General features: G+C 38.2%; 1 protein-coding gene across 6 annotated transcripts in view; it reads right to left on the bottom strand.

The window, feature by feature from the left end:
- ctnnd2b (catenin (cadherin-associated protein), delta 2b) overlaps nt 1–21527 on the bottom strand; it is a 157080-nt gene that overhangs the window by 62240 nt on the left and 73313 nt on the right. For all 6 annotated transcript variants that reach the window (XM_088429149.1, XM_088429151.1, XM_088429153.1 and 3 more), the window contains exons 4-7: nt 14757–14791; nt 12253–12369; nt 3140–3291; nt 1072–1245 (exon numbers count right to left, since the gene is read on the bottom strand). In XM_088429149.1, the coding sequence (XP_088285275.1) occupies nt 1072–1245; nt 3140–3291; nt 12253–12369; nt 14757–14791 (478 nt within the window). The remainder of the gene's footprint in view (nt 1–1071; nt 1246–3139; nt 3292–12252; nt 12370–14756; nt 14792–21527) is intronic.

Raw genomic sequence — 21527 nt, 5'->3', positions numbered from 1 at the left:
CCTTGATGTATAGTCCTAGCTTCTTATAGTCAGCGTTGCTGCAAAAGTGCAAAACTAAAAAAAACAAAACAACAAAGCTGTGCGTAGCTATACATTAGAGTGTAGTATTGCGTTTTTGTGTCCACATAGCAACCATGCAACTAAATGATTCACCCGTCCAACACTCTAACCCAATTATGGGTCAAAGAAGGACCGACCACACTTAGGTGAATTTGAAAGTTCCTGGGTTAATAATTTAAGTCAAAAAGTCAGGTCAAATGAATAACCCACAAACCAGCCCGTTTTGGGGTGCTATTTAGGATTGTTATGGGTTAGTCAATTGACCAAACATTTGAGGTGAAATACAAAATGTTGTGTGAAATGAAAAATCCACAAAACCTCTCTTTAAAAGTGTTTTTGACAATTTTTGGATGAAATGACAAATCTAGAAAGATCGATCACATTGTCCCAAGTGGCAGTTTTGTCTTTTTTTTTAACCCATTATTGGGTTATTTCCCCCAAAATATTTTAAGTGTGTAGTTTAATTGAAATATCTGAATTGCATATGAGTTTATAGTGATTACACTCCATAAAAACGGTTTGGTCAAGAATATCCCAAAATGGGCAAACATGGACCAATCCACTACTTGAAACAATTTGATCTAATGATAAGAACTAAACCAACTCAACAAATTAGGAGAATTGCTTTATTCAAAACAACCAATAGATAGAGTCAAATTCACCCAAGTAGAGATCAGTCCTTTTTAATGACCCAGAATGGTTGATTTTTGGCCCAACTGTTTTTATAGTGAAACTTTTCTACTGCTCTGAACAGGATTGAAGAAAATGAATGAATGGCATTGCATAAGCACATAGAATCCAAGAATCAAGTTAACCTAAGCTGCGTTCCAAAACAACTGGCTGTAAGAGATAACAGTGGTGAGTGTTATAAAGACTCTTTTGGCTTTTCACTTTAAGAAGTTGAACCTAAGGGACACACTGCATGACTTTCCATAGGTTCTGTGATTTGCATTACGATTAGGAGTTGTGAAAAGTAAATGAAAATAAACATTATTAGAGAGATTTCTGTACCTGTGCAGGCAAGGTGGCACAGGAATAATACATGGATGGTCCAGAAGGTGTAGGCCCACCCTCACTGGGCATGTGGAAGGCGCTTCCAATGGCCTGTTGGGCAAATGAATCTCTGTGGGACTGGGAGGGGGAGTCTGTTCCCATCAATTGGGCAGCCGCCCGGCTGGATGTCACCTGGAGTGGACAATATGTAGGGACACAAAGGTCTTTTGTGGGAAGTAGTGTAGCAGCCAAAAGGCTTGTGAAAACCCCCTGATTTAGTCTTTCTTTCCCATTATTAATATAAATCCCAAATTTGTGAATGAGCACATATATATTATTAAGAAATATTGATGGGGTTGAATTAATCAAATAGGAATATGTTTAAATTTGGATTCTTTCACCCTTTCACTACTGATTCTTTTTATGGCATATATTACTTGTTTACAAGTCTAAGATACTTGGAACATTTATTAAAATATTCCAAGATTCATTGATTAGTTTACTGGTCCTGGGATTTTCTTTGTCCAATTGGTATTTTATAATAATAATATAAATGTGCCAGAGAAGTGAAAATGATCAGCAAATGCCTACAATACATAGTAATCGGTGTAATCTATAGTGACACGCATACACTGTATAGCACATATTATCAATATATTTTCACAATTCACAAGAAATTGTACAATGCAACCTACCGTACTGACAGTTGGTCTAGCACTGCTTAGTTGTGTATGGAACAATTGCTAAATGTCAGCAGATTCTGTAGATAGGTGAGTAAGGAACCACTGGGATGCCATTCATGTTATTGCTAACATTACTGTACCCCGCTGCCGTTTTTTGATAAGCTGAGGGACCCATTAGCCCAATGGGAGTGGAAGGGTTAAATATGATGCCTTTTGCCCAGATAATAGCGTTGCAAATTTTGCTGGTTTCTGAGACACATTTTTTATGTCGACAATGCTTTGGAATGACTTTGATTTAAGAGTTGTGCATTACCAAGCGTGAAATGCTTGAATTTCTGCCCTTTTTATGTGCTGAAAAGCACATTGTGTAGAATTAAGGATTGCAGTTTACTGGTGTTACATGAATGCAGCACATACACTACTGTGTCTCAGAGAGCCCAAACCTTGGAAGCACACACCAAGTGAGCGAGACAGTGAACAAATAGAAATATAATTTGCCACTAGTTTCAGTGCACAATAGCACTGCATGTACAAACCTTGGGCAAATATCTCAACACCAGTTAGTTACTCAGGGCTTCCGTGAACATAAACGAGGAGGCTACGGCCATAGGTGGGAAGTCCATCAGCACATGACGCAAAGAATTGACACCATGGAGAAAATCCAACACTTCCTCACTTTTTTCTCACACAACATTTACTGGTCAAGTAAAATGCAGGACAGCAATCCATGCACACGAGGATTAACAACAGGCAACATGCAATGTTTTCGCTGGTGTTTTCCTTTGTGTTTGCTGGGTGAACTTAAATGTGTAAAATTACTAGCTGTCCTAACCCCCAAACCGATCGTTGTGCACCTTTGTGAAATTTGGTGTCCCAGCACTTCTCTTTCTTCATTTTCTTTTATTTAGGAGCTTCTCGGCAACACAGAAAGGAGCTTACTATGAATAACTTGAACACTGTGCGGAAGATATGACTACAATGGCAAAAACGAAGGAAATGTTATCTGCGTGTCATAAAGTTTTCTTTTTCTGCTCTTTGCCCTCTTCCTCTGCCACCACATGCCGTATTGTAACATTTAATGTGGTGTTTGAGAAGAGCTCGGAATGATTTATATGTAAAGCACGATACATAATATCACAAAAATCATGATACAAAACCAATCTGAAGTGGGTTGATTTAAAAAAAAAAGAAGAAAGAAATATTATGAAAATAAGGCATTTAAAATCCGATCCAACTCATTTATTTACATCTCACTGAAATTTACCTTTGGGGTTTAAAATTAATTAACTTAAATATTACACAATGTCCCTTTAAGACATTTGAATTTGAGGCTGTTTCTAAACTATTGAATGGTACTGTAAGCGGACAATGGAATTGAAATGATTTTTACATTTGTTGTGTACCTGGTTGTAGCTGTGAACAGCACCGCCAACATGTCCGCTGCGACCCATGACCACTTCACCAAGAGCCATTGCTTGGTTACTGTGGTAACCGGCAGCTGCATAAGCATCCTGGTTGTTGAGCTGTAAAGCGCTATGAGAGAGAAGTCCTTGTCCTGAAGGGCAAAAGGCAAAAGATAAAGAGAAAATTGAATAGCATCAAGACAGAATGATTTGAATTTTAATAAATATGTCATGACTAGACATTAAAGTAGTGTCTAGTTTTCTCTTTTCCATGCAGGGGAAAGAGACAGTTGAGTTTGACAGATGTTATGTGATTTCTTAGCTTGAGAGTCATGAGTTGAAAGAAACTTTTGATCATTGGTAAAATCCACTTTAAGTCTTGGCTGATCTCCTGCCATGTTGCTTTTATATAAGTGTTCTCAGAAGGTTTTTTTTTAAAAATTATTATTATTCTAAGAGTGACTGTGTAAAGATTTATTCTGTTCATGGCCTTCAAGGCGTTTTGTAACCCAGTTAATGTCCCACGTGCTCTACTATGTATTTTTTTTTTTAAGGGAAACTAGTGACTACAGCAAATGTAACACGATCGGTTGGAAATAGACTTTAGAAAAAAGATTGAAAGCTACCATGAAATGAAACAATTTGGTGTACTCTTTTTTCTTTTTTTTTGTGCCCCAAGACAGCCATTTGCTTTTTACCTACTATGTTATTCTAGCGCCTAATGCTCTGTGACCGACCCTAAAAGGTTCCTGACCTCCTTTTAAAACATTCCCTTCCTAGCTTCACTTTTCACTCTTTGCATTTTTTGCTTGACAACGGCCCACTTGCCATTTTGCTCTCTCCTTTCTGATAATGGATGGTATGGATTGATTTACAATTTTTTCACCTGTCCTTGCCTGTGATGTAGAGAGTGTATGTGTCTATTTGTTTCCACTGATAATAATTGCAGTATAAAAATTTGTAAAAATGATAGAATGTTTGGTGTTCTGGTTTGTGAGTAAATTTAGACAGGATCATTATATTGCAGTACTTGTTTTGTGAGAATTATGTTTGGTGGTATGCCATAAGTTTATAATAATGTAAAATAGGTGCTCTGATTGAATTGGGGAACATTGAATTAGCAGACATACCAGAATGATTGATAACTGATGTGTAACTACACTTGAGACATTTCAATTCACTCAGTCTGATCCATATCATTTCAATCACTGAATTAGCCTCTGCAAAGTCAAATGCAGGGTTGGCTCACCCGTGAACGAAAATTGATAAATTATATTATAATTGGGTTGATTTATTTATCTTGATCATTTATTATCAATATGAGTACCGTATATTCAAATACATTATTTTAACATTATTCACTATAACTTTCAATTAAAAGTGAAGAGGGGTTCACATTTTTAAATTGATACAAAAAAATCAAATGAGTGAAGAGAAACATGGTGAATTCATGTGAAATCGGTGTTCCTTTCAAGCAGAACTGCGGCAATGTACTATGTTGAATTACCTCTTGAGTGTCTATGTTATTTTCCGTGTGTTTTTAAATATGGTAGTTGCACTTTTAATGTTATATTATGAAAATGAAACGATTAAATTGTGAGATAAACATGGTTTGAAATAATCACATTTTAGAAACAAAACGTATTAAAGAAGATGTAAACAATGACTGGCTTATGTTGTGGAGGAAAGTGAAATGAGTAAAACTAAGGCGGTTCAATAGTTAAACATCTGTGTATGTTTCTGATACTATTCACACTGATTTAAATTATATATTTCCTCATTTCATCTTTGTAGATTTTTTTTGAAGGTTTGAGTCTAACGTAAATACAAAATACTCCATCAAATGCACCATATTGCCAGTGTCTTGTGTAAAGTTAAACTTCTTGATAAACAGTCAAAATACTGAAATTAAAATAAAATGAGATGCAAAAAAATCTTTGCATGATCATCCAATCAAATCTAGTAAAATCTTCAGTGGGCAAATTCACCTCTTTCAAGTGGTTTAGCTGCAGATATTTAAAATAACTTTGCAACTAACTATGACGATAAAATACCGACCATACTGTGTTCCATTTGAAAGTTCACATGTTGGGCGGCTGCAATTTATGTTATTTAGTTGACAATTTGTCACTAAACAATGCAAGATTTCATTAATCACTTTTTAACATTACCGTATTTACATTTTGCTCATGTGCCGATGTCCCTTTTTTAAGCTGTGCACACACAGAACACATTGCTGCTTCATATCCCTTTTCTTCCAGAATTGCCTAATTTATGCACATTTATGCAACCGACACTTTGGAATTTTGTCTCCTTCACCAATGAAGCCAAATTAGTTACATTATAATATTACAGTATTTGAAATGTAAGGCATTACATTACTATTGCATTACTTTTACATTACTCTCACCAACATACCTGGAAATATGGATTTGGCATTCTAAATGTAGCTCATTACACATTCAGTGGAACGCCCTTAAACTAAACTTAAGAAAACTTACATGCTCAAAATAAATATTATTGCTCCCTTGGGCCTGGAAATGATGCTGAGGTTGCTGGAAATGTAATATAAAAAAGAACAAATAAAACAACCTAAGTAAAGTTCTCTGCATACCAACAATACACCAACGCCATCTCAAGGCAATTAAGTGAACTGAATCATGTTATCAAACGCTTCAATTAAAATTCTACAGGGTTTAGCAGCATTTTATTGGGCTACATTTATAATGCATTGTAATGCGCGTTACTGTCAATTGTACCGAGTAAAATTTTACTCATTTTTTATGTGTAATGCCTTTCACTACTGCATTACAGCAAATAGTAATGCATTACAATAATTACATTACTTTTGTAATGTACTACTCGCAACACTGATCCTTTATTGTGTCCATAGAGAATGTCATCATTAAGAACTGCACAGAAGGCACCGTGTTTGAAGACCACAAAAAAGAAATCTATCCTGTAGTAAGCAGTAAGAATAAACATTTACCCAACACATTTTCCCAGATGCATCATAAAGTTTAAAATGAACCTAAATGAATCATCAGAGGAGGGGAAAAAAGGCAGTTTGTGCAAGAGCCAAAGGTTTCCCATTACTCTTTTCAGCTGTTAAATTTTCCATGTGTCCTTGATTAATTCACTTTCGGGGTGATTGCAATGACGTGTGTCATCAAGGGCTTTTAATTATAGACAAGTTATTTTTTTTATTTTATTTTTTTTACTTATATTGTACAGTAATAAAATGAGGATCTTTGAACAGTCTGTACTGCATAACAAATTATGAGATCTGTGTGATGAATGTCTTGCTCTAATAATACACTACAATACAGTTTAGAGAAATATACTCTATCAATTCATTTATAAAATAATACCAAACCCTTATTTTTTTAACTTCACTAAGTAGACACTGCAAAGATAAATTGTATAGCGTAGGGGTCTCTGATCCCGCTCTGCAAGGGCCAGTGTCCTGAATGTTTTAGATGTCTCCCTCCTGCAACACACCTGATTGAAACTGTGAGGTGTCTTGCAGCAGGGAGATATATCGAACATCCAGGGCACCTGAAATTGAGGTCTTCATAGATGATTTGCTGATCATCTTACTTGGGCTGTTTTTTTTTTTGTTTTTTTTTACCCACGATATGGTCAGATCGTGGAAGATTGCCCTTTGCCGTTTCTCTTTGCACGTGTCTAAGGGCTAAAGTAAGTCAAGCCATCGTTTCCTTTTCATAATGTGTCAAAGTTCGTCGAAAAACAATTACTCACGCAGCCTCATTGTTGACAACAAACAGGCAATTAGGCGTCACTTGAGGAAAGTTCTAAAATAGATGCATATATATATATATATATATATATATATATATATATATATATATATATATATATATATATATATATATATACGTTTCTGTGGAAAAAATTGCCATGTTTAGACTTATGCGGTTATGAATCGACCCCTCTAATATGGGGACTGAAAGCCAAACAATTGGGCCACCCTCGGCAGCAAAAACTTCAATCAAGGTTCTGATTTTGGTGAACTGCTGTTCATGTGCTCTGTGTAAAAACAAATATTCATTAAGCTCATTTTCATGCAGGTGCATGTATAGTATCTTTTGGAATCGAGCAGACAGCAGTGCGCCTTTCTGGGTGCGACAGCAGACGAGATGCCACTCCCCCAACGCTTCTGACATTTTGGCAACAAAGGGTGAACTGTGCTCCGCATAAAAAGGCCTGCATCACAATTTTGCGGTGGGACAGGTCAAGTTTAGCATGTTTGTGGTTTTGGCAGACCACACTATGCCTCAATGTGCATTCTGGCGCAGCTGTATTGCATGCCCTCAGCGCAGTTTGCAATATCATGACAAAAAGTAGACAAACGCTCTAATAGCATCTCATTTATCTAACGCGATCGTGTAACATGATTTTGGTGGATGTGATTGAGGAGCACAGACAACAAATTTGCTCTCCAGGGACGAGTGTGGTGCATGTCTTTGTATTTCATACAGAAATATGACAATAGCTGTGGCAATCCCTCTTAATCATTGCATGAATTAAATAAACATTTGTAAATGAAAAAAAATGGGTATACTGGAGGTGGTGGGGAGTGGTAATAACTTATCATACTTTGCTACATGGTCGGCAGTAATATTTGTGCCATTACTTTTTTTTGTGTCCTTGCTTTTGTGTGGATCCTCATGCCATGTAGCTGCGGCTCTGCACTGCATTTAAAGAGAATGAGGATGTTCTCTCTTCCTCCCACAACAGCGCTCCAAAGTGCAAATGCCCCTTTTTCCTGTGGGTATAGGAAAATACCCCCCATGCCACACTGCCAAAATAAACTCACCTATTTATTCCGCTTTTGATATCATAATTCAGCAGCGGGAATCAAAAAGTCCCTCCAAATCATTGTGGAGATAAAATGTGTAATCAAAAAATATTGTATTTCTTAAAGGGATAACACATAAGATTTAGATATGTTTTTAATTGAAAAGGAATAAATTAAATATTTGTACATTTCAAACTTTTGTGCTCTTAATGACTAACAGTATGTTTTACAGTATGTATGCTGTCCGTAATGAACAGCGGTCTAATTATTACACACTATACCTTTAAAGCAGTTTTTGTTTTATTTCATTAATATGTCCTGATTTTTCAAACCACTCCTGGCTGTGCCATAACTACGAGTTTGTGTTCATTTATTCATTTGGTATATATTTTTGTGGATGGAAATGAATCAAGTTGTAAAGAAGTATCCAAGTGCCCACTACTGCGTGAATGTCACGCTTCGACCTCGGCCTTTAAGCATGAACGTTTAAGGTGCATTTTAATTGAATTAAAGTACTGACTTTGAGAAGGCCACTGCAATACCTTCATATTTTTTTTTAAGTCATTCTAAAGATGACTGATTGGTGTATTTTGGAAGCTTGTCCTCTAGCAGAAGTTAGATGGCTGAACATTGTCCCTCAGCATTTTCTAGTCAGGGGCAGAGGGAATAATCCCATCAATCACATTAAGTCATTCAGGTCCTGAAGTAACAAAGCAACCCCAGACAGTCACACTACCAACACCATGTCTGACTGTTGCGATAAAGTGATCCCTTGCTACTTTGTGCCTCCCCTATCGCACTTTATTCATTTATTTTTTTGGAGATTTAAAAAAAAAAAAAGGCAAAAAAAAAAAGAAAAAAAAAACCTTTATTACAGAGAGATGGGCTGTGAAGGTTTCCTGCATGCCAGACAGACGAGGTAACTATAAATTCACTTGCCTCGGATGTGGAACTACTACAGTACACATATTACTTATTCCAGCCAAATCAAGCTTAAGGGACATTAGGGACACTCACGCAGGCTTTCAGGAGGGAGAAGGGCACTCCCACAAGACACGCGATTGACTCCTGGTGTGACCACTGAGCAATGAGGGTAGGAATTGTAATCTACTCCCGCCCTGACTCCCGCTTGTTAGGTAGACCAAGAGAGGAAAGTATATAATAATATAGCCGCGGATCTCAGTGAAACTACAGCCAAATGGATGGGAAGGGATAACAGTATAACACAGTTATTTTAAGTAAATATATGTACTGTAGTAATATCTGTTTTAAATATAAATACTGTAGATACTGAAGACGTTTCACATTTAAAAAGAAATCAGGCACACATATAACACAGAACACCGGGGGTTAGGGGTGACTCTACTTGGTTTGCGGTTTTTCACTAATCGAAAGAGGGTCACGGTACTCATTAACAGCGAAAAATGAGGGATTACTGTAATGTTCTTTTCCTGGCGTGCTATAATTATTGTATATTTACATAAGATATAATGAAATTCAGAGAATTTCTAAGAAGGCTGGAAGATTGTGAATGTATGTGGTTCCACTAAGGTACAATATTCATGAAAAAAAAGGCATATTTGTATAGGGTATTGATGGAAGCTAGAACTGAAATGGAGTCAATTTAGAAATGCAATTTGACAACATGCACCTTGTGCAAAGTGAAACATCACTCTTAAGTACAGTGAAAGGCTCCTGAAAGAATGAGTGGGCATGCATTATTAAAAAAGCAGTATTAAGCAAAGGAGGCAGGCTAAGTTTACCAGGTCAAACATATAGAGTCATATTGGGTCAACAGTCAATAACGAAATTCACGCAGTTCCTCAACTTGGTTCCTCAGCTGAATTCACACTCGTGCACTCAACCCGTGTTGCTGTGAACAGTTGGGGAATGTTGTTTTATATGCCACTTAAGGTGTATTTCATATAGTGCTGGATCTTTTGGGGGTTGGGGCTGCGGCTTATAAATATGAGATGGCAAACACTGAAGGCTCCAACTGAATCCACCTAACGTGAGTGAGGGGAAGAATGTGTAGGCATCAGGAGAGGGTTTTTTTATTTATTTTATTTTTTGTTTGGGGGGGGGGTGGACTGAAGTCTAATTATTTCATTGTAAATTTTTGTATTTTGTTTCATGTTTAAATGAGCACACGCACTTGCCCTCCATCTTCCAAGGATGATGATCACGAACATACACACAAAATACATCCATCTGCAAGTGTGGTTGTGAATAGCACTGATTCCTTCATCTCTTTTTAAATGGGGTTCACAGTACACACACACATGTGCAAACACGCACACAAAAGCTGAGTGTTTTTCCTTCCACAACATAACCAACATTCTCTATCGACACATTTTAATATTTCATAAGTTGTCTATTTTCAGATACCCTTTAGAGGAGTGTGCAGTCAAGAGAGTGCACACAAAAACACACAGATGTGCGCACACAACTGCATGCACAGCCCCAAATATCTGCATAGGGCAAACACAGATTAACATGCACAATGTAGCGCTAGCACCAAGCATGAAGATGAAGTTTATTCTGCTGCGCTGCCGCACTAATCTGCTCACAAGCCAGTGATGGAGTGGATTTTGGCTTGTGCAGCCTTTCTTATTATATGCACTGAATTGAATGTTGTGTATAGAAGTATTTGTTTACTAACCAGAATTCTCAGCTGGCATAGGTAAATGTTCATGTAACGGTCATACAATCATCAAAAATCATAAATATTGTTCAAAATGGATCTCTAGCATATTCGTTAAAGCACCTTTTGGTAAATGAGCTGGTTTGTGATATTAGATCAGTGGATGCAGCTTTACCAGTGACGGTGCGCTCACTCTAAACCAATCAGAGAACGCAAAAGTGCTAACGTCTCTTGATGCCTTCGGGGAGGAATTTGTAAACTGAAATCTGATTGGTTCAGTTTTTTTAAAACAATTGTCTTGCATTGTTTCAATTGTATGGGGCCTGCAAACCTGAGTCGGATGGCCCTATTGAATTTTACACTGGTATACTTCAGAGAAGCCCTTGAAGGCCCTCAGGACCCACCACTGAGTTGTATACATTAAGTAATATACATCTTCTGTCTTAAGTGCCCTTGAGTTCTACATGGACATGCTTGTGCTTGATAGCACGGGTATTAATGAAAAGCTAATGTAATCATCCGAACGTATACCTGTACACTGTAAATGCATGCCTGTGTGTATGAGCCTCTTTGTATTGTGAGCAGCAGGCCATCTGACACCTCGGTGAGAATGGATTAGCATATCAAACTCTTGCAACGACTTTGCATGTCTCCCGACAGCTACATAACTCCCATGGGGTAGACTGGAGCAAAGGCACGGGTATGATATCCGTGGCTGAAGGGGGGGAGACGAGCGCAACGTGTAGCAAAGAGGGAGTTCCACTGGGTCTGGGGAAAAGCTCTTGAAAAACCACCACATTGCGTTGTGGGATTACATCAACGCAAAAGCCTTTGAAGCAGTGTTTAAATTTCACTCATTCGATCAATTTGAAAATAACAGAGTCAACTGATCCAGATGTTAATAATAAACTCTATTTAATTGCATCATGAAAGATTTAAATTTGTTCTCTATCAATCTTACCCAATCTTATCCAATATACTGTAAATATAGTGGGGGTGGCCCATGTTCTCCTTTGTGGCCCTATAGCCAAATGTCTTCCATTTTTCCAGCCAAATGGAGTGACACTGACCACTCATTTTGAAGACAGAGCAAAGAAATCCAGGGCTATTGTCGGCTACGTCAAAGCTGGGTCAGTGACACAACCCATTTCAAGCCCGTAATATGTAGCACATACGTAAATTACAGAGCGAGCACGCCACATAATTTTGACATATTTTGGGTAAAAATAAAACTTTTTATAATGCCAATCCCTGGCATGAAGCGGGAACATTTTTTTTTAAACTACAACTCTCTTGGGTACAGAGGTGCTCCCTCTGAGTCCCATAAATGGTAGATAAAAAAGATAATATTGCCAGAGTTTTTCTCAGTTGCTCTGAACTAAAACAAGTTTAATTTTCACACATACACTGTTGCATTGACAACGCAACTAAGCAATTTGATTGTGTCATTCCTACACAATGACACAAAGACTTGTTGTTCTGATAGCATCTATGTTTATTTGACACAGGTATTTCTTGTACTTTTCAGGAATTCTTTGCGAAATGGACTTTTTAACATTTCAGCAAGTTTCAATTCTAACCTGAGAACTGTCCAAAAGTGACTAGAAAAAATATGTCAAATATTAAAAATCTTAAAAATGGTCTTACGATCTCCTGTAGAAGTGTCCTGCGAGTCCAAGATGCCTGATTCCTGAAGCGATCTGATACAGGAGTCCACCAGCTCCAAACCTGTTGTTAGCTCCTCCTCTATGTCCTTCTGTCCATCTACATATACAAAGAAAAAAAAAATATATAAAACATTACACCACGTATGCATTGAATGGGTTTGACGACAGCATGCTGCACCCAGCTAAGTGCAGTGTGAAAGGCCTTGGCACAGTATGTGGTGCACTTGGAATAAGATACATGAGATACACAGGTGCTAGATGCAATAAAATGATCAGAACAAGAAGACTTGTTTTCTGTATCTGTCATAATTTTGGTCGTCTTATATTAACACATCCATTGAATCATCAATTTCAACTTTCATGTATGGTCATCATCAGTGAAAAAAAAAAATCAACAACTAACCAAGTTACAAAATAATCAACAACCATTTTAATAATTGAGTAATTGATTAGCACAATGATAGAACTTGAAATGAACTAAATATTCTGATTTCGGACTTGCAACAGTAATTATTGTCTGAATTATTGTAAAACTTCATGCAAGCAGAAAAATAAGACATTTTCAAACATTTGTTTTTACTTTGGAAAATGATTACTGTACCAGAATCTGTATATTGTTACAAAACTATTCCCTAGTATAGTATATCAATTTCTTTTGTGTGATGTTGCTTGATTGTTATTCAATTACTGTCATTTGTTAATAATAGTTTTTTTTTTTTTTTTAAAGACTTAAAATGTTTTGTAAATTAGGTGTGGGTATGAGTAGTTGAATGTCTATTTGTGCCCCCCCCCCAAAAAAAAAAAGGGCTACCTTAACTGTGAAACACTCATTTAAAAAAGAGTGCACTATATGCTAAGCCTTACTGAATACACAAGTTTGTGCCCACTATTTGGGATTTGCCGTCAAGTCAAGCCGTATTTTCCTTTTCATAATGTGTCGAAGTTCACCGCAAAAAAATATCCATGCAGCCTCGCTGACAACAGAGGCAAATGGGCGGCTCTTGAAGAAAGTACATGTTGTGTGCAAATGCTGGAAAACGAATGCATTCTATATCGAATTAGAGGTATATAAAACAATGTTAAGCCTTGGAAATGACATGATAGTACTTACAAATTAATGTTATTCTAACACAGAAATGTGGAGAAAATTGGTCTGTTTTGAGTTATGTGGTTATAAGTGGACGCCCTAATAAGGGAAAATGAGAGGAAAAAAATTCAACTTGTACTCAGAGAAATATGGTAACTGTAGTAAATCAGGTCCTAAGAATGGAAGGTGAGTCAAGGGGGAGATATAATTAACGACCCTGCAACACATCTTGTGGCATTGATGTCTGCAGGTTAGCCTTGCTTTGGCAGCCATGTGGACATATCCACCTAAACGAGTCCTCGGAGCAACATTATTCTCTCATTGCGAGAGAGGGGGACAAATGGTAATAGAAAAGGTTTAAGTGAGTGGATTACAGAGGACAGTTTTATTGACTTCAGTTGATGCTATTGCACATATATTGGGTGAAACCAATTCCAGTGTTGTCTGCACCTTTAAATTTCATTTCATTGTAGACGTTATCATTAATTTAAAAAGATTTCCAATTAAAATGCTGTTTTTTTAAATCATTAAGTTCCATGAAGTCATTATTAGAATATTTGCATATACATTATTCCATATTTGTTTCTACAGCATGTATATTGGTAGAACTGGGTATTTTCTGTTGGAGTTGTCATTTCTCCTGCAGCTATAATAAATCAAAGGCATGGTGATCTAATAACCAACCACAATGACCTAATCACAGGCATGATGACCTAATCACTGGATGGAACAGTACAGGGTCTTTCACTATGTTCCTGGGAAAGTAGGTAGCAGTGATTGCATGGACTGATAGTATATTGATTTCCACCTGGTCGCCCACTATCAGAAACATATTGTTACCTTGCTACCATAATATCTTCCCGAACCTTTCAGGACAGCCAGTGGTTTTGTAACTAGGGCCAACCCTAAACGAATAATAGAGGGGCGCGGACGGAAAATGTAACCAGAACGATACGAGTTCAACTCTCTCGAGTAAATGTTTGTTGTCTTCCTTCTGGTTTGATAATTATTAAATGTTCTAGGTCCCCAGTCATCATCCTTGAACTTGTATCAATGTCAAAGCTCATTTAGAGTGAACAAGAAGCAAATGTGCCAAGAATAATCTATTTTTGAAGAGTAACTTGATTATAGATTAGAAGGTTTATGCTTGCATGGGTTTTACTCAACCTTCAGTAACAAATGTGGGACCATTAGCAAGATGTTTTTGTGTGCTTGCAAACACACAGCCCACAAGACCTTTTCTACAGCAGCCATCATGTTTTCTGTACAGAATTGAATCTGAACAATGGGAAAATTCACGAAGCAAGATGCACAGTCAGCATGGGGCTGCGGCGGAATCCAAACAATGGTGCGCTAGATTAAATTTATGATGAGATTTTAGGAGAAGGATTTACTACCTTGGTTGTTCCAGCGAAATTTCTCCTCTGCTGAACTGCAAGAAAAAAAATGACAGAAAGCACACAATGTTAGAACTATTGGCGCAAGAAAAAATACACAATTTATTGTGCGTTTATTGTTTTTATTGGTCCCTTTTACGAAAACACTCTAACAAGAAAATCACCAGCATCACATTGTCAAAAATTGCCTACATCTTTTACTTTAAAGAGTTAGGGTCTACCATTGAGCTGAAAAATGACAGAAAGAATTGAGAGTGATTTTTCATACCAGTTCACCATTGTCACGACAACTACAACAAAGGCTGCTCTTTACTTTATAAAATGTTTGTATTTGTCAAATTGTTATGGTGGTAGTTTTACTTGGTCTAATCAAATCAGCAGTCGATAAGCAAGTTTCACATGTGTATCAAAGACCAAAGGGTGTAGACTTACCAAAGAAACTATCAGGCTATAAAATGCCCCCCCTCCAACTAACTGTATTGAAAGAGCCACTGAAATCAAAACAGGAGCACATTATCCACCAGTTTGTAGAATTTGAAGATATGTGACAAGAATAAGGTGTGCCATAATATGTGAGATTTATTATCCTAAATGTCTTTTTCTATGAAATGTAAAACATACTGTAATTGTTATTGATTTGTTTGTGTGTCCCCTACTTCGTTCGACACAATAACTTATATGAGAGGAAGATTAAACTAATGGCATCTGTAAGGAATGTTGATTAAAGATGTACTTCAATTCATGTAATATTCTTATGGTTTTAGATGGTTTTAGCCTGATTTCCATGTGGCTTCCAGGAAAATTTACATATATATACAACCAGAACAAAAACACCCAAAAAAATCTTCTTTATTACTTAACTGTATCTAATCTAACCTATTTCATTTCAATAATCGCGCAGCATCTGAATCATTTCAAACTATAAATTAAAAGTATTTATTCCACAAACACCTATTATTTATATTATCATTTAACATTGCTTTGACATAACTGAAATGGGCAGGATCGTGGCAGACTGATGAGCACATTTGCCTCACATGTGGAGATCATTCGATTTCAGCTTCAGCCTTCCTGTGTGTAGTTTGCATGTTGTTCCCATGACTGTGTGGGTTCTATCTCCAGGTACTCCAGCTTCCTCCCACATTCCCAAAAACCTGTATGGCAGGTATACTGGACATACTGAATTATTCGTAGGTGTGATTGGGTGCGTGAAAGGTTGTTCCTCTCTGTGGGCCCTGCAATTGACTGGCAACCAGTTCAGGGTGTACCCAGAAACTGCTCAAAGTCAGCTGGGATAGGCTCAGGCAAGTCCTTGACCCTTGTAAAGACAAGCGGTAAGATAATGGATCGATGGAAAAATATATAAACACTGGGCCGAGGGAAAACAATGCATTTGTCACGGACTGGGGAATATAGGGGTAGAGTCTTAGAAATATAAATAATCTAGGATCCTGATCTTTGTATACTCAACTAAATGTGTGCTTCTTGTTTTTATTGGTAATCCTTTTAGGGATAAACTTCTTGGATGAGTGCATAAAGGCTCATTCATTTGAGCGTGGTCGATGGTAATAGCGCAATGAAATGCACAGTATCTAACACTTTGATACCAATATTGGCCCATGAATTAATCCTTGTAGAACTCTATATATTACAACAATTGTTACTGCTAATTGCTGCTGCTGCTAAATTGTGGTTAGCAGAGGATGAGGACAGTCTTTATTTTTATTTAGGCTTGGACAATACCATTCACATTTCATACCATACCATCTTAAGAAAATTAGTAACAACTGAGGACATTTTACAACATGACGATTCCTAATCAACTCTTTTACAGTTAAAAGTATACACTACAAACAGGTCAGTTTTGAAATGACCTATTTATTGCTAATTAGATGTTAGCAGTCATGGGCAGATCAGTCAGAATGTGGACCTCTGTTCCGAGTGAATTTAAAGTTGATACTTGAGTGAGGTTGTTTCACATTGTCATTTTACTTTTTACTTTTATAATATCATGCTTTGTTTCGGATAATTTCACACTCTATTTGGGAAAGTGCATGCAATGAAAGTGACTTCAACTGAAAAGTATTTGTGTCTTGTCAGTGCCGTCAACATTACTGTGTTCCTTCTTTTTTTTTTTTGGCAGACACACCACCTTCCTGCCAGTTCTCTGCTCTGCCTCTCATGTCTTGTTGGTCTGTTACTTGTACAAAAAAAAAAATGTTGTGCCGTCTTTGTATTTTTTTTATGTATATATTGACAGTAGTTCTGTTTATTTTCAGATCTTCCAATGTTGCTATTGACCTCTTGGAAGAAGATATGACCAGTTTTCTTCTTGTCTTTGCAGTATATACATTTTGGAGGGGCGTCTTTTGTTGAAATGATTCTGTTGTGCCATATGTTTTTCACTTGATGATGACTGTCTTCATCAAATTTCGAGGCAAGTTGATTGCTTTGGGAATTCATGTGTACCCTTCTGATGACCGATTGCTTTAAACAATGAAATACTGTATGTCTGCCTGTGTGGAAGCTCGCTGCACAACATGGTTTGAACTGAAATACATGACTACAAAAGTGACAGGAAATGAGAACTCCAACAGCTGCACTTCAATTGGGGTTAATCAAAGTCACATTAAATGGTGGCTGGAGTGTGCTGCAGTGGCGTGCTCTGTGGGCGTTCCCTGCTGGACTGAGCATTATAAAAAGCGCTGGCCTGCACTTAAAACTTGGTATATGTTTGTAAGATAGTCTTTACATTCATTTCTCTTTTGTCCTCATTTAAAAGTGTTTGTCTTGTTTATGCAGATTACAGTTGTTTGTAGGGTGCCATTATTATTTTTATTCGTCCAATCAGATTTAAGCTTGTATGTGTTGTGCCTACAAACCCAAACCCAATCAAATTCAGGATTGTTGGCTTCATATAATATCAACATTTTCTTTTTTGTTTAATATGGTCAACATTTTTCCATTCTTTAATAGGGTCTGAGCTACTCGAATAGGATTCATTGCATGAAGCTGGGAAGATAACTGAACATGACTGAACATTATTTTTCTATGTGGACTTAAATAGAAGAAATAAGGAAAAAAAACAAAAAAACAATAACAACTGAATTTGATTTATTATCATTTATTATCCCCTCCCTGGGCTGTCACCTTATAGTGCTGGAGGGGTTTGTGTGTCCCAATAATTCGAGAAGCTGAGTTGTCTTGGGCTTTAAGGCCCTGGCAGGGTCACTCATGGCAAACAGGTCTTAGGTGAGGTACCAGACTAAACACGGCTCAGAGACACTTTATGATGAGCAAAATAATCCGATCTGGTTTTCCCTTGCCCAAACACAGATCAGGAGGTAGGGCTCGTTGGTGAGTGCCTGCTGGCTGGGATTACATCCAGTAATGTGGGTCCCCCTTCCTATGGGCTCATCACATGTGAAAGGGGCCATAGGGGTCGGGTAAAGTGTGAGCTGGGCGGCAGCCAAAATTGGGGACCTTGGCACTCAGATTCTGGACAGCAGAAGCTAGCTTTTGGGAAATGGAATGTCACCTCTCTGGCAGGGAAGGAGCCTGAGCTGGTGTGTATGGCGGAAAAACTCCAAATTGATATAGTCGGACTTGCCTCCACACACAGCTTGGGTTCTGGCACCAGTCCTCGCGAGAGGATTTGGACTCACTCACTTCCAGTCAGGAGTTGCCCGCAGTGAGTAGGTGTGTGCATACTTTTTGCCTTCTGGATGGGTGGAGGGAACGGGTCTTGGGGCGGCTCGGTGGCGCAGTGAATAGCATATCTGCCTCACAGTTCAAAGGTCCTGGTTCAAATCTCTACCTGGCTCCGACCTTCCTGTGTGGAGTTTGCATGTTCTCCTCAAGCCCACGTGGGTTCTCTGCGGGGACTCCGGCTTCCTCCCACACTCTAAAAATATGCATGGCAGGTGAATTGGACATACAAAATTGTCCTTAGGTGTGATTGGATGCATGAATGGTTGTTTGTCTCTCTGTGCCCTGCGATTGGCTGGCAACCAGTTCAGGGTGTGCCCTGCCTACTGCCCGAAGCTGAGATAGGCGCCAGCAAGCCTGCGACCCCTGTGGGAATAAGCGGCTCTAGAAAATGGATGGATGGATGGTCTTGACTGTTGTTGTCGCTTATTCACCAAACAGCAGTTCAGAGTACCCATCAGAGTACCCTAGAATGAGTCCCTCATTCTACAGGTGGACTTAAATGCTCATGTGGACAATGACAGTGAGACCTGTAGGGAAGTGATTGGCAGAAACGGCTTTCCCAATCTGAACCCAAGTGATGCTTTGTTATAGCACATCAGTGCTCATCACAGATTGTCCATAACAAACACCATGTTCAAACATGGGGGTGTCCATATGTGCACTTGGCACCAAGACAGCTTAGGCCACAGTTCGATGATCAACTTTCTGCTCGTGTCATCGAACTTGCGGCTGCATGCTTTGGACAGGGGAGGGGAGGGGCTGTCAACTGATCACCACCTGGTGGTAGGTTGGCTCTGATGATGAGGGAGGATGTCGGTCAGACCTGGCAGACCCAAAAGTACCGTGAGGATCTGCTGGGAACGTTTGGAGTTGCGGCCATAAAGTGGTCGGTGCCCGTTGTGGTGGCATTTCCCTGAACCCACTGACGGACACCAGCAGTGAGGGATGCCATCAAGCTGAAGAAGGAGTCCTATTGTACTTTTTGGCCTCTGGCACTCAAGCAGCTGACAGGTAATGGCTGGCCAAGTGGAGTGCTTCTTCTGCGATTACCGAGGGAAAAACCCGTGACCGGACGGTGTATTCAACCTCTGGAGGGATCACACTCCTTCCCGGTAAAGTCTACTCAGAGAGGCTGGAGAGAAGAATCCATCAGGAAGTCGAACTTCAGATTCAGGAGGAGCAGTGTGGTTTGTGGCACAGTAGCCTACTAGTTAGCACATCCACCTTTCACATCGGAGGGTGTGGATTCAAGATTCAAGTTTTCTTTTGTGGAGTTTGCATGTTTATCCTATGCTCGCATGATAGGTTTGTCGAAGACTCTAAACAGCCCACAAGTGTGAAAATGTGCGTAAAAGTATTTGATTTCCTATATTTATCCTGCAATTAGCTGATGACTAGTTCAAGGTGTACAATAACACTCTTATCCAATGCTATTTGGGATACGCTCAATGACCCTGTTGAAGATAAATAGTTAAGAAATGGATAGAATTACTGTGTTCCTTCTTTTTGGCATTCCCATCATTCTAAAGCCCCTTATTGACTTTTTGACCCACAAAATACATTATAAATGTTATATGCCATTATAATTACTGGACTGGGAGAAAACAAATTGAAACTTTGATCAACGCTGCTGCAGCATTGCATACACCTCAAATAATATACAGTATTGCATTGTGTTTGTGCATGCAGGGCTAATCATCCACCCAATCTAATTGTGTTTATTGTATAATCTGCATCTCTTGCATTGTAGTTGCACAATGGACTATTTGTTATACGTTTTAGGTCTAGGATAAGGCTGGTTTTTCAGGGTTACCAAAAAGGAACAAGAAATTTGGAATTCAGTCTGTGCAAAACTGGTCAAGAATCAAGCATTGGTTAGGAGCCGAATCTTTCAAATGAATCATATTTATTATAAAAGAACAGGAATCTTAAGAAAAGGACATGGATCTTAAGAAGCTGACAAAAACAAGCACTTAACAGTGTGAATGGATTTGAAAGCAATGTGGACATTAAAAACCAGATGAAGTAATGTTTTTAATGTGTAGTTTTCTAATAAATATGAGAATAAAGTTGTGAACTGGTCATTATCTCCAAACTGAAAGTTTAAAACATAGTTTACAACTACTTGTGTTAGTGGGGAGCTTTTCCAAGTTAATAATGAGTGCAATTTAGAAAAGAAACAAGATTGCTTTCCAGTTTAATTTTACTGCTTTATTAGTGCTCACTCAAAAACACTACAATTGGGTAATAAACACAAGAAGTTGAATGGACTAGTGCCAGAATGTGATGAAACATTGAAATTTACAGAATGTATCAGTCATATTTGGACAATGAAATTCACAGAAAAAAAATGGACAAATCATGAATTGGGTTTTACAATTATACAAATACTCCAGGAGAATTACTGCAGTTGGATTAAAAAAATAATAACAAAAACAAAAGATAGCACACAGTTTTCTTTATTGTTTAAATTATAACTATTGGTGTTTATTTCTGCATGGAAGTCCATCCATCCATTATCTATAGCCGCTAATGCTCACAAGGTTTGCAAGCTTACTGGTGCCTATCCCAGCCGGAGTGCTCGGAGATAACCCACTCAAGCTTGGGGGGAGGATGCAAACTACACACAGGAATGCCAGAGCCAGCTGGATTCTAACTCGGGTCTCTTAACTGTGAGGCGGACATGCTGATGTGCTATCAACTAGAAAGTATCACATCTAAAAAAACAAGGAGATATCACTCTCCTCTCATCGGAGGTTCTGTTTCAAAGTATTTTGAAGGAAAATTTGAGAAAAGGAGATGTTGGAGAAAGTGAAAGATGGACGGAGGTAGCATAAAACAAAGAGGGAAACAGCAAGAAAATGAGAATTTGCTGCAAAACAAAGACCTCCCCGCTAAATCCAATGCAGCTTAACAGAGCGAATGCCAGATATAGCAATGGAAATCCTGTTATTTTACCCACCCAATACACTGAAATACTGAAAACAGTCGGTAATGCATAATCCATCTATTACTGTGCCTGTATAGTATCTCTTATCATTGCTGACCACAATGGGCAGC

Source organism: Hippichthys cyanospilos, chromosome 12 (genome assembly GCF_059441005.1).
Source record: "Hippichthys cyanospilos isolate Australia breed blue-spotted pipefish chromosome 12, RoL_Hcya_1.0, whole genome shotgun sequence".
Classification (NCBI taxonomy): domain Eukaryota; kingdom Metazoa; phylum Chordata; class Actinopteri; order Syngnathiformes; family Syngnathidae; genus Hippichthys; species Hippichthys cyanospilos.
Note: the sequence above shows the minus strand (reverse complement) of the source record. Positions and strands in the feature narration are given on the sequence as shown.